Raw genomic sequence first — 13,557 nt, 5'->3', positions numbered from 1 at the left:
AAGGTTCTTGACACAGTCTTCCACTACATTGTCCTGGAGAAGCTGGCAGCTCAAGGCTTAGACAGGTGTACTCTTTGCTGGGAGAAAAATGGAGAAGATGGCTAGGCCCAGAGAGTGGTGGTGAATGGTGTTAAATCCAGCTGGTGACTGGTCACGAGCGGTGTTCCCCCAGGGTCAGTGTTGGGTCGAGTCCTCTTTAATATCTTTGTCAATGATCTGAATAAGGGATAAGGGGATTGAGTGCACCTTCAGCAAGTTTGCAGACAACACCAAGCTCAAAGGAACATTTGATCAGCTTGAGGGCAGAAAGGCTCTAGGGGAGGATCTGGACAGTCTGGATCAATACGCTGAGGCCAACTGTATGGGTTTCAACAAGGCCAAGTGCTGGAACCTGCACCTCAGTCACAAGAACCCCATGCAGCTACAGGCTTGAGGCTGAGTGGCTGGAGAGCTGCGTGGCAGAAAAGGATCTGCAGGTGTTGGTCGACAGCCATCTGACCATGAGCCAGCAGTGTGCCCAGATGGTCAAGAAGGCCAAAGGCATCCTGACTTGTGTCAGAAACAGTGTAGCCAGCAGGACCAGGGAAGCGATCATCCCCCTGTACTCAGCATTGGTGAGGCTGCACCTCGAATCCTGTGTTCTGTTTGGGGCTCCTCACTACAAGAAAGACATGGAGGTGCTGGAGTGAGTCCAAAGAAGAGGAACAAAGCTGGTAAAGGGACTGGAGCACAGACCTTATGAGGAGCGGCTGAGGGAGTTGAAGTTACTTAGTGTGGAGAAGAGGAAGGTCAGGGATGACCTCGCTCTTTACATCTGCCTTAAAGGAGGTTGTAGTGAGGCAGGGTTGAACTCCTCCCCCATATGTGAAAATAGGACAAGAGGAGAAGACCTTAAGTTGTGCCAGGGGAGGTTCATGATAGATTTTAGGAGAAAATTCTACACAGGAAGAGTAATCAAGCATTGGAACAGGCTGCCTGAAGAAGTGGTGGGGCAGTATTTAAGAAATGTGTAGATGAGGCACTTAGGGACATGGTTTAACAGATATGGTGTTGAAGGTTTCATGATTGGACATAATGATCTTGAAGGTGTTTTCCAACAATAATTATTCTATGATTCTATGATTTCTCATTATTGTTCAGATACCTCTCAACTCTCCAGTTGCTCCTTTGAGCAAGTGGAGAATTTCAATCTTGCCTTGCCTTTCAGGAGTGCAGTTGCTTCTTCAGCTAGCTGTTTTAGAGTGTTTCTATGCAGGCTGTTATATCTATTTGTCAAAAACATCTCAAGGAAGGTTATTCCTTGTGGACTGGGAACCTCCCTGGAGGCAACTTGGACTCAACATAGTGATCAGGATTGCATTGTGTTTCTTAGGACAGAGGATGAAGCTTATGCTTGTCATACAGGTGATTAGTTTTTTTTTTTTTATCTCATAGGACCCTGGATGAACTGCAACAGCTGTAACATTCAGCTCCTGCCTGGAGCAGAAAAAGGCTAGATTTGAACCAGAGCTATCCAAGTCCCCAGTGGCTGAGGAGAGAAATGTCAGGGCTGGGGATCTGAACAGGAAGGTTGTCCATACAGGTCTCCTCTCAAAAACACTGCTTTTCCCACATGTGCAGACTTCGTTGGGAGACACTGTAGGAACTGGAGAATGTGGTCAGATTCTGAAAACAGAATGAAAAAAGAAAGCTGAAAAGCAGCCATCCTTCTTTTTCAGGTGCAAATTGAAATCTGCCTCATTTCAATACATTGCTTTCCAATTAGCCACACAAGAAAAATATGACATATCCTTAGATATGTTTTTTTTTTTTCATTTTAATGAGCCCTGGGAGTATTTGGTGCTGAGTCTATGAACCTCCAGGAGCCTGAGAACCTCCAAGAGGAGATTGAGGAAGTCTCTCCAGCAGTTACACTCAGAAGCAAATGGCCAACTTTCTTGGAGAGTTAATTGGTCCTCTTGAGGACCATTAGCAGCAAAGTCTCCCCAGGGGCTGAGTAGAGCAGAAAGTTGGAGGCCCTGATTGCAGATAAGCAAAGACGAAGCGCAGGTTGCTCTGATGCCAGGTTAACACTTCATGTGTTTTTCAAGTACATTGGCCAAGCACAGGTGTCCAGACTCTGAATAATGGGGTCCTTTCCACCATGCTTTGCCCGGGTCTCCTGGTGGGTCAGTGCGTGGGTGGGGGTGTTCAAGGCCAAGGGCAGCACACCTTGTGTCCCTGGGGGAAAGCAGGCAAGGAGACCCTGTCCCCATCCTCAAAATCAGAGACACCAGCCATAGCACAGGTGACATAGACCTAGTTCTTTTGGAGGCTTTTGGCCATGGCAGTGCCCTTGGCCCTCTCCCCCTTGGGCTCTGCTACACATTGCTATTTCTGTGCCTGTTTGCCTGCAGCCTGTAGACATCCAAACTGCTTCCCACCTTGCTCTCGCCCCAGGATCTCTCCATCTCATATGATGTCTCTCGGTCTTGTTCACTGTTCTTTGAAACAGAGGCATGGGATGATCCTAGATACCTTCTGCATGATCTCTTACGTCACAGAACTACCCTTGAAGTGAAATTTCTTGTTTTCCTGAAGTGCAGTCTGTACATTTCAAGCTGCTGTTGGTGACTCTTTCAACTTCTCATGCTCTTTCCCATTGTCAGAGTAGGCTCCATCATCTATGAAACCACCCTTCTAGCAGTCACTGGCCAGTGTTATATTCGCCTTAGCTGTAACACCTCACCAGGCTGAAGAAACCCAGGTCCCTCAGCTTCTCCACACAGGCCATGTGCTTTAGGTCTCCAACTGCATCTCTGCAGACCCCCTCTGGAGCCTCTCCTGTTCCTCCTCATTGCTGCAGCACTGGGTGTACCACAGTGGGACACACAATTCCACATGTGGCCACAACAGGGCTGAGTCATGGGGGCTTAGAACTGCTCTTGCCTGAGTGTCCAGGCACTTCCTAACGCAGCCCTGTGTGCAGCAGGCCCAGCTGTGGTGAGCATGCACCACAGGCTTGTGTATCATAAAAGGTAATGCAAAAGAAAAATCAAGGCTGTATGGGAATCCCTGCCCAGCAGTCCTGAACCTGAATACCTTAAAGTGAAGGGGGACAAGGAATCATAGAATCATAGAATGCTTAAGGTTGGAAGGGACCTCTAGAGGTCATCTAGTTCAACCCCCCCTGCACACACAGGGTCACCTAGAGCACGTGGTACAGCACTGTGTCCAAGCGGGTTTCGAAGATCTCCAGAGAAGGAGACTCCACAACCTCTCTGGGCAGCCTGTTCCAGTGCTCTATCACCATCACTGTTAAAAACTTTTCCTTAAGTTCATGTGGAACTTTTGGTGTTTCAGTTTGTGGCCATTACCTCTAGTTCTGTTGGTGGCCACCAGTGAAAAGAGACCAGCACCTTCCTCCTCACTCCCTCCCTTGAAGTACTTATAGACACTGATTAGATCCCCTCTCAGCCTTCTCTTCTTCAGGCTGAACAGGCCCAGCTCCCTCAGCCTCTCCTCATAGGGCAGATGTTCCAGGCCCCTGATCATCCTTGTGGCCCTTCGCTGGACTCTCTCCAGCAGCTCCACATCCCTCTTGTACAGTGGGACCCAGAACTGGTTGCAATACTCCATATGTGGCCTCACCAGGGCTGAGTAGAGGGGCAGGATCACCTCCCTCGATCTGCTGGAGACACTCTTCTTAACACACCCCAGGATCCCACTGGCCTTCTTGGCCATGAGGGCACACTGCTGCCTCATGGTCAATTTGTCCACCATGACACCCAGGTCCCTCTCTGCAGAGCTTCATCTGGTCCTGCATATTTCTGACATTTGTCCATGGTCACCCACAACTGTGCCAGGGTACTGTGGATTTCCTTGGCCATCTCAGGTGACCCTGGATGCCTTTTCCTCCTACACAAGTACCAGTCACTATAAGGATGAGGCACGGGCAGATCCTTACAGTGCAGAATGCTGATATATTTCGGTGCAGGCATTTCAAATATTAGAGAATGGTTGAAGTTGGAAGGGACTTGTGAAGATCATCTTGTCCAGAGCCCTGCACAAGCAGGCTTACTTACTGCACATTGCACAGGATCATGTCCAGGCAGCTTTGGAATATCTCCAGAGAAGGAGACTCTTCCTTGATGTATTTCTACACAGTTATGGGATCCCCCCTCATCCCTCTCCTATCCTGGCTGAACAGGTGCAGCTCTCTCAGCCTCTCCTCAGAGGAGAGGTGTTCCTATCCCCTAATCATCTCTCTAGTCCTCCACAGGATTCTCTCCAGTAGTTCCATGTCCCTCTTGTACTGAAGAACACAGAAGTGGACACAGGACTCCAGATTGGACCTCACCAAGGCCAAGTGTAGAGAGAGGCTCTCCTCCCTTGGCCTGCTGGCAACAGTCTTCCTAAAGCACCCCAGGAGGCCACCATCCTTCTTGGCCACAAGGAGCCATTGCTGGCTCGTGGTCAGCTGGCAGTCCACCAGGATGCCCAGGTCCTTCTCTGCAGAGCTGCCCTCCAGCAGGTCAACCCCAGTCTGTACCAGTGCATGCAGTAATTCTTCCCTAGGTGTAGGACCCTGAACTTCATGAGGCCCAACTCTCCAGCCTGTTCATTTCCCTCAGAATGACTGCACAGAGGTGTGGAGTATCAGACACTGCTCCCAGCTTGGGACCATAAGGACACTTGCTAAGTGTGCACTCATCCCCTTCATCCAGGTGATCAATAAAGTAGCTGGACGAGACTGAACCCAATATTGATATCTGGGGAACACCAATAGCTACAGGCCTCCTGCTAGAGACAGCTTCCCTGATGAGTTGCTTCTTCAGTTTTACTGAAAGGTTCATCCCTTCCACAGTCACTGGTCACCAATGAGCGAGTCCTAAATGCAGAGCTCATTACGCATTTCTGAGCTGTTTTCTCCTGAACCCATGGAGAACTCTGTGAAGTAAGGCCTTTGGGGTACAATTCCTTGAGCCTATTCTTAAAAGCAGCTTCCTCTAAAGAGCAGCCTTCAGGCACTGCACTGGTGGAACTTTCTGCTTTTAATGACAGAGTGAGGGAGTCAGCTCTGACCCAGACTTAGACACCAATTTATTTGGAAACCATATGAGACAAAGTAGTCTGATTCAAGGAGGAACAAATCCAACCATTTGTGTAGCAGCATGTTAACAAATGCTAGTAATAGTAAATCTAATAAATGTAAAGAAATATTGCTCAGTCCTGGTACAGGATACAGTGGGATTCACATGTGGAGAGCAACACCAATATTACCATTTCTGAATAATGTCCATGAAATTACTTTCCTCAGGGCATCCTTGAGCTCCTTGTTCCTCAGGCTGTAGATGAGGGGGTTCACTGTTGGAGTCACCACCCCATACAGAACAGCCAGCACCAGATCCAGAGCTGGGGAGGAGATGGAGGGAGGCTTCAGGTAGGCAAACGTGGCTGTGCTGATGAACAGGGAGACCACGGCCAGGTGTGGGAGGCACATGGAAAAGGCTTTGTGCCGGCCCTGCTCAGAGGGGATCCTCAGTACAGCTCTGAAGATCTGCACATAGGACACCACAATGAAAATTAAACACTCAGAGTGTACACAAAAAGCAATCACAAGGACTCCAACTTCCCTGAGGTAGGAATTAGAGCAGGAGAGCCTGAGGATCTGGGGGATTTCGCAGAAGAACTGCTCCACCTCATTACCTTGGCAGAGTGGTAAGGAAAATGTGTTCCCAGTGTGCAGGAGAGCATTGACAAAACTGCTACTCCAGGCAGCTGCTGCCATTTTGACACAAGCTCTGCTGTTCATGAGGGTCCCATAATACAGAGGTCTGCAGATGGCAACATAGCGGTCATAGGCCATGACTGTGAGAAGGAAATACTCTCCTACCATCAAGAAAAGAAACATAAAGAACTGTGCAGAACATCCTGAGTAGGTAATGGCCCTGTTGTCCCACAAGGAATTGTGCATGGATTTGGGGACCGTGGTGGAGATGGAGCCAAGGTCGAGGAGGGAGAGATTGAGGAGGAAGAAGTACATGGGGGTGTGGAGGTGGTGGTCGCAGGCTACGGCTGTGATGATGAGGCCATTGGCCAGGAGGGCAGCCAGGTAGATGGCCAGGAAGAGCGAGAAGTGCAAGAGCTGCAGCTCCCTCCTGTCTGTGAATGGCAGGAGGAGGAAAACACTGAAGGAGCTGCTGTTGGACATTTGCTATCTCAGGGCATAGTGCACTGTCCTGGGAGAAAAAAAAAAAAAAAAAAGATGTGGCATTTTAGCAAGAGACATTTCAAGAAAGGAAAACCAGTAAATTAAAAAGCATTCAATTTCTCAATAAAAAAAATCACACTGATTTTCTCTTTATTAGAGGGCGGGGACAGGGAAGGGGCATCTGCACACTTACCTGGCTTGAACCCCGTTTTGTGCTGACTGGGTGTGTTGTAAGGATTTGGGACCTCTACCCATGGAATGTGGAGGGAATTGAAGTGAGTAATTCTGACACTCACAATAAAATCACTTTTCACATAACAGGGCTGTTCAGCATCTTCACACCCATTTCTAAAGGATGTGGACTGTAGAAGAAAGATTTTTTTTTTTGACATTATTTTCTTTGAGATGCCCCTCTCCCACTGGACAGCGCTCTTTGAAGATAGCAATCATTGTCCTTTCTGCTGCGAGTGCTGAGAGGAAAGGCTTCCCTATCACTTGGGGCAGCGTGGCAAGAGCATTTCTATTACCCCAGGTTCCAGCTGTCCTGCACTCACACTGCTTTGAGCTGGAGGATGATCACACTTGCATGTTACCCTAAAAACCACACTCCCGTGCAGACCCCTGTTTCACATAACTTGCAGCATTGATATCTGAACTGCAGCTGAAATCCTCTCCACCCAAGTGAGCCTAAGAGAAGACCAGGAGCAGCATGGACAGGAGGGAAGCAAGGAGCAACCCTGAGGCACAGGGACACTGCTCTGGCTTAGAGCCCATGCAGACCTGGGTGCACACCCAGCTTCACAGCCCTGCAGCATCCCCGGGAGAAGGAAGCAGGATGCCCTGTCCCTCTGAAGCAGCCTCTGCATTGGAGATGGGAGGAGAGCGATTGCCCCAAACCCTATCAAGTGATGGCGTTGACTGGGTGCAGAAGACCCCTCTGTAAACTCAGTAGCATTGCCCTGCAGCCAGAGACTTACCATGCAAGGGGCTGGGAGCTCACTTCCACAGTGAGCTCTGCTCTGTCCTCCCGCTCCACACTGCTGTTCCCCTCTCCTCTCCTCTCCTGTCCGCAGCAGCAGGCAGTGCCCGCAGCCCTGCTGCTCTTGGCACAGGAGCTGCTCCTGCACTCAGCTGTCTCTGGGCAGTGCTGCCTGGTTGCCACGATCTGCCTCCGTCCCAGGAGCCTGGCCCCACTCAGGAGCAGAGGCCCAGCTGAACTCACCAATTTCTCTGTCTCTTGTGCTCCCTTCTCCTGGGAAATGTATACTAAATAACCTGCTGTCCTTTTCTTAGCAGTTCAGACAGACGGATTCCAACACTGCAATTTCTTTAATCAGAGGATGACTTTCTATGAAAGGTAGAAATGTTCCCCTCTGGAAGCTCCGTTTTGCATCTCTCAATTAGCCAGGACACCTAGGTGTGACAAGAACAGAGATCATTGACACATGGTTCACATGTTGATTCACATGAGCCAATCTGGGCATCTTGTGCTGGTTTAGAGGCCCCTGGCATGGAGTGGGATTCAAGTTCCTCCTGTGAACTCCACAAATATGAGATTCCCCTTGCCAAAAGCAAGGCAAACACAGTGTAGTGGTCTACATGAAAACTCCTTGTCCAAGCTCACATTTTAATCATTTGAGATGGAGGATGAGAGGCAGTTGCTCACAGCAATACTTGGTGACAGTGGAGGAGACTGAGCTGATCTAAGGCATATGCCTGTGTTCGCTTGCTCTGATGGAGCAACTGGGAGAGATGTATCATCCTAGGGGATCAGGTGGGGACCAGATGTGGAATTGCCTTGGCCGTCTGAAATGACCCCAGATGCCAACTGCGACTAGTGCCCCACTTCTTATGAAGCCGAGGTAACGTGCTGGAAGGACCATGTCAATGAATTTGGTGTCCAGCACAGCCACAGGCATGTTTCTGGCAGATACAGTACAGAAGGTAAAGGAAAACCATGCCCCTTTGCAGTGATTGCTCGGCAAGAGCCCCAGGGCATTTGGCATTTCCTTCCTCTACCCAAGCAAATGAATCTCACATTGTCTTTTGGAGTGGTGGAGTCACCTTCCAGGGCAATGTTCAGAAAACGTGTGGGTGAGGCACTAAGGGCCATGGTTTAAACAGGCATGGTGCTGAGGGATTACGGTTGGACTCAATGATCCTGAAGGTCTTTCCCAATCATAGTGATTCTGTCATTCCATGAATGTGTCTGGGAGGACTTACTTACTGCATGAGTCACTCCTCACCAAAGTGAGGCTGCTCTACCTGCAGTTCCCCAGATGGCCCTGTTGGCCTTTTCTGGAGAGGGATGGAATATGGAATAACTTTCTACACTCCATGGAACTTCAACTCCTCTCCACAAGCTTTTAAAAATGACAGTGAGTGGTCTTGCAGTGGCAGCAGTCAGCTCTCACAACATCCTCGGCTGCAGTACCCCCATTCCCATTGACTAGTGTAGTTTGAGCTCTAACAGGTAACCCCTTACTAAGATCATCCAGTATTGGCTGTTTGTCTCCTCTGGAATCCTGACTCAATGCACAACCACCTGGGAGACCTTGCCTTTGCAAAGGGAAGGTAACAAGGAGTTTAGTTCCTCAGACCTATCTGCATCTGCTGCTATAAGGTTCCCTGTGCCATTTAGCAATGAGGACGTATTTTCCTTTTTATTCTGGGATTCTTACTGAAGCCGCAGCATCCCACCTTCATGCTCTCGATCTGCCCTTCAAGTTTCAGTCCTGTGGGAGATTTTTCTTCCCTAACAGTTTGCTATGATTTTGGACAATATTTTTAAATTTTCCTTTTGCCTTTCCCTTCTTCCTCCTTCTCTACGTTGTCCTAATCCCCTGGCACTAAGGTGCGAGGTCCCTGTTTGGCCAAGTTGCTGCCCTGAGGTGTCTGCTACTTTTAGTATCAGGATGGCCCATCCTTGTGCTTGGCAGGTCTGTCCTTAAAGACTTGCTGGGCTTTTCCTGAGCTTCTGGGCCCTTGAGAGCTGCCTCCACTGCTATCCCCCACCAATGCCCTGAACAGGCCAGGAAGTCTGCTCCTCTGTAGTCCAAGGTCTATGCTGCTACCGTCCTTCCTCATTCTTCTCAGGATTCGGAACTCCACATGTTCATGTTCACAATAGGCAAGGCTGATACTTCCCCATCCCTGATCAGCTTGTGTTTGTTTGAAATTTCCAGATACAAGAAAGCATCTCCCTTATCAGCTCATCTGGCAGTTGTGCAAAGAAGTTGTCCTTGATGCCCCCCAGAAACCTCTTAGACTGCTTGTGCTCTGCTGTTTGCCCTTCCAGGTCTTGGCATGAGGATTAAAGTCCCCTAGACAAGAACCAGGGCCTGTGATCAACAGGCTTTCTTAGGCTGCATGCTGTAGGCATTTCCTTGATCTGCTGAGGTGGTCTGTACTTCCATCATAGTATCATCCCTACTGTGATGAGCACCCACAAGCACCCTCCCAAAACCTTGCCTTCACACAAAGCAACCCCTCCCCTCAAGAGATTATACCCTACAAACATTGTTTCCAGTCATGTGAGTGATCTCACCACATCTCAGTCATTCCAATGACATTTCATTCCTGTGACGACTTGGACAAACCCATCTGCTCCTGCCTCTACCACAGGCTGCATATATTTACATGTATCTGGGCTGCAAAGCCTCAGTTGTATCACAGAGAACAGATTAGTCACAGAAAAACCTGTTACCAAGAGCTATTGCACACTGTGTGTACAATGACCCCACTGCAGGGCAGAGCCATGTTGCCATGGATATCAGGTGGCAACGTAAGGGTGAGAGGAGGTTCCCACTAAGAGAGCACACCCTGCAGTGTCAAGGCCAGGGAGAAGCAGAGCTGGGCTGTCAAAATGGCAGGAGAGGAGATGGGTGCTGAGATGATCTGTAGCGCCTTGGGGCCTGTGACGGAAGTGAATGCCTCTCCAGGCAGCACTAGGTGCTCCTCAAGCCTGGGCAACCTGTGATCCAGCCCCTCAAGGCTATCGTTAGCCCAGTCCTCGTTTATATTATCTGGAGGGATGAGAAGATGGTCATGGGGAAGGGAGCAAGAAGGGTTTGAAAATGCAGACACAAGAGCAGAGACCTTGGTGTTAGGGGCCTTCCATTTATGCCACAGATATAGGAAAACCCGGGAGGATGTGGAGAGTTTGCCCAGTGGTTCTGCCAGAAGGGCATAAGTTACCCATGAACTTGTGCTAGAAACATCAAGCATGTGACATGGCATTGCAGACATACTTGGATGTCACTGAATCAAGTGCCTGCAGTGAATCACCTTAGCAGTTTGAACTGTTGGCATCTCCATGTGTCCTAGCTTCACAGTATTTGGTGCTTTACCAGTAATGGGCCTCTAGGGCCATTTCAGGAGACCAAGGAAGTTCCCCTCCTGGCCACCACCTGATTTTCTAGAAAGATTTGGCTGTCACACTTGTTCCATCAGAGCAAGAGCTCCCCACAGCGTTGTGGGGAGAGGCTCTGTGTGACAGGAGACCACCCGGCAGGGCAGGTTCCTTCTTCCATTGAGAGCTGCTGCTCGGGTGGAGGGTGCTCACAGCTCTAGCTCGTGCACAGGGCACATCTGAGGGGTCCTTTCAGGAGGAGGATGAAGAGAAGGGCTGCTTGAAAGGCAAGGAACTTTCCTTTGGGTCTCCACACTTTCTGATTCCTAATTTGGACAGGGGGATTGAAGGAAGAGGTTTTCTGTTTTGACAAGGAGCTGGGAGTCCTAAACCTTCACTCTGAAAGATTGATAGGTCTGTGAGAAATCTCAGCAAGCCGCTTCATCCCCGTCTTAGCCTACAGGGCCTTTGTGGCCCTGTAAGATTTATATAACCTGCCCCTTAGGACTTGCAACCACAGAGCTGCCCCTGGATAGTGCCCAGTCCTGGGGGTTTCTGGAGGCAGAACTAAGCACACAGTGGGTGATATGGGATCTGCGAGCAGTGGCAGGGACAAGACGCTGGGAGAAAGATCTGCCAGCAAGGACAGCTGTGGGCAGGGATGGAGAAGTAACTGCAGGCCATGAGCTGCCTCCTCTGCAGCCGGAGCTCCAGCACAGGACAGGGACATGGCGCCAGTTAGAGGCACGTTTCCTGCGGCCCCATCCAGGGACTGAAGGTGACTGCCCTGTAATGTCACCCTCTGTGAGGTGGCATACCCAGATGGGTAAGAGGCTTTACAGAATGCCTCTCTGTCCCTCTCCTTGCACCCCTTGGCAGCAGGGTTATGCTGTTGCTCCTTGTTTCCTCTTGTCCATGCTGCTCCTCTTCTTTCTCTCGGCTTTCTGCAGCTGGATGTTTTCAGCTGTGGTTCAAACACTGATGCTTCAAGCTGTGGAACAGAGGGATCTGCATGGCACTGTGGTTTCCCCAGACCCCTTCTGTCCTGTGGAGCTCCAGGAACTGCAATCCATAGGTCTGGAAACTGTTCTGAGTCTTGCTTAAGGACAACCCATCTTCAGTGCTAATGGTCCTTTGGCTTTTTCCCTTTATTGTCCTGCCACGTTGCCACTTGCCCTCCAGAAAGGCTCTGCTGTTTCATGGCACAGCTGTGACATCTCAGAGACCCATGAGGATTTAGAAGAGATGGGTCCTGCAGGTTGGGGCAGACGAGTTGTGGGGCCTCTGGTCTGGGGGCAACGGAGGATGGTTACTGGAGACAAGCGCCCACAGTGAAGGGTCCAGGGCACCGGGGCCCATGGGTGATGGGTTCCATAGGTGGGGGTTGACGGATAAAGGGATGTGGAGGTGGGGGTCCATGGGGGAAGGATCCAGGTGATGGGACCCTATGGAGGAAGAGCGAAGGGGGCCAGGGCCCATGGGGAACGTGCTCAGGAGGTGGGGGTCCATGGGTGAAGGCTTCAGGGAAACGAGGCCTACAGGTGAAGTATTTAGGAGGTGGGGGCCCATGGGGTAAGGGACCTGGAGGTGGGAAACCCTTAGTGAAGGGTTTGGGAGTTTTGTACCCATGGAAAATGGATCCTGCAGGTTGGGGCCCATGAGTTGTGGGGCCTGCGGTCTGGAGAGAGCTATTATAAGTGATATCTGAAGAGACATTAATAAGATGTTGAACACACAGTTCTTTGGACTGGTACAGATGGATGAGGCACTTAGGGACTTGCTTTAGCAGGCATGGTGGTGATGAGTTTATGATTGGACTTAATTATCTTCAACATCTTTTCCAACCGTAATGATTCTAAGATTCTATGATATACTGCTAGTGCACGCTGACTCAAGGCAGTTTTCATGCATCGTCTCAGGAAATTCAGATGAAAATTCCAGGGATCATGTCCAAGGGTTGTTGAGGAAAGCTCCAAACACCTCCTCACCCTGAATAACAGAAGATTCTAAGCACAAAAATTTACCTCGGACATTAAAACGGATCCAGATTCATCAGGTTCAAATCCATAAAGCACTTGTCAGTTTCAATGTTGTGATAAAGACAAGATAAGCATGTTCACAGTCAGAAACCCTGCTTTGTCTGTGGCAATCCCGTTTGGTGGCTCTAGGATGCATTTCTGAGAAAGAAAAGAAAAGAAAATGTATTTCTTGTTGGATAACTGGCCTTTTCTACAATCTTGTTCTTTGCTGAAGGAGTTTGTCATGAGTGGGAATTATTTCAAATCATCTCAAATGCTATCACTAGAACTCATTACATTTTAGTTCTTGTCCATCAATAAAATTATATATCTCCCATCCATATCTTGATTGGAAAGTACCTTTTTTTTTTTTTAAATTACATGGAAGTAGAAGGAAAGCACCCCTTAGTTGCTTTTATAAATTGTGTGTGGGAATGGCATTTCTGGAAGGAATTCTACAAGTGTGCACTCTTTACAGCAGATGTATTTCTCCCCTGTGATTGAACCCTAGAAATACACCGCTCAGTGATCTTCATGGTGTAGGAACAGTCTGTGAGGAGTCATGCTGGGTCTCTATGGTCATCAGGACCATGTGGGAAACCCTCTCCCCATCTCTGTGGCCAGTGGCTCCTCTGGGCCAGCCTCCAGCACTTCTGCCTGGCCTCTTGGCAGAGAGATGTATGGGGATCCCCAGATTTTTAAAATCAACACTACCCTCATTTTTTCCTGCTCAGATAGTCACATAGTGATGGTACCCACTGGGATTTAGAGCTTCAGAGAGGAAAATATATATATTAAGGTAAGAGGATCCTGTTCCTGAAGTTGATGTTTTCACAAGACTTCCCCTTTACCTTAGCTGATCTAATACTTTGACCCTTGCCATCTATTTAGTGGGGAAGTGCATAGCTGGGAAGTTTTGAAAACCTTGTTCTTGAGTCCTGCTTCAGCACTAGGTTATTTACGTGTGGGTACGAGTTGCTTTCCCTTCTTTCATT

The 13,557-nt window shown here is 49.2% G+C and overlaps 1 protein-coding gene and 1 pseudogene across 1 annotated transcript; one reads left to right on the top strand and one right to left on the bottom strand.

Moving 5' to 3' along the window:
- LOC148590930 (ATPase family AAA domain-containing protein 2-like) overlaps positions 1 to 13,557 on the top strand; it is a 376,234-nt pseudogene that overhangs the window by 92,163 nt on the left and 270,514 nt on the right.
- On the bottom strand, positions 5,234 to 6,130 carry LOC148590934 (olfactory receptor 14C36-like). Its single transcript, XM_088538296.1, has one exon. The coding sequence runs from the start codon at positions 6,023 to 6,025 to the stop codon at positions 5,234 to 5,236; it is 792 nt and encodes a 263-aa protein (XP_088394422.1). The 5' UTR covers positions 6,026 to 6,130.

Source organism: Tinamus guttatus, unplaced genomic scaffold, assembly GCF_059628265.1.
Source record: "Tinamus guttatus ecotype Peru unplaced genomic scaffold, ASM5962826v1 Tinamus_guttatus_pri_ptg000990l, whole genome shotgun sequence".
Classification (NCBI taxonomy): Eukaryota; Metazoa; Chordata; class Aves; order Tinamiformes; family Tinamidae; genus Tinamus; species Tinamus guttatus.
Note: the sequence above shows the minus strand (reverse complement) of the source record. Positions and strands in the feature narration are given on the sequence as shown.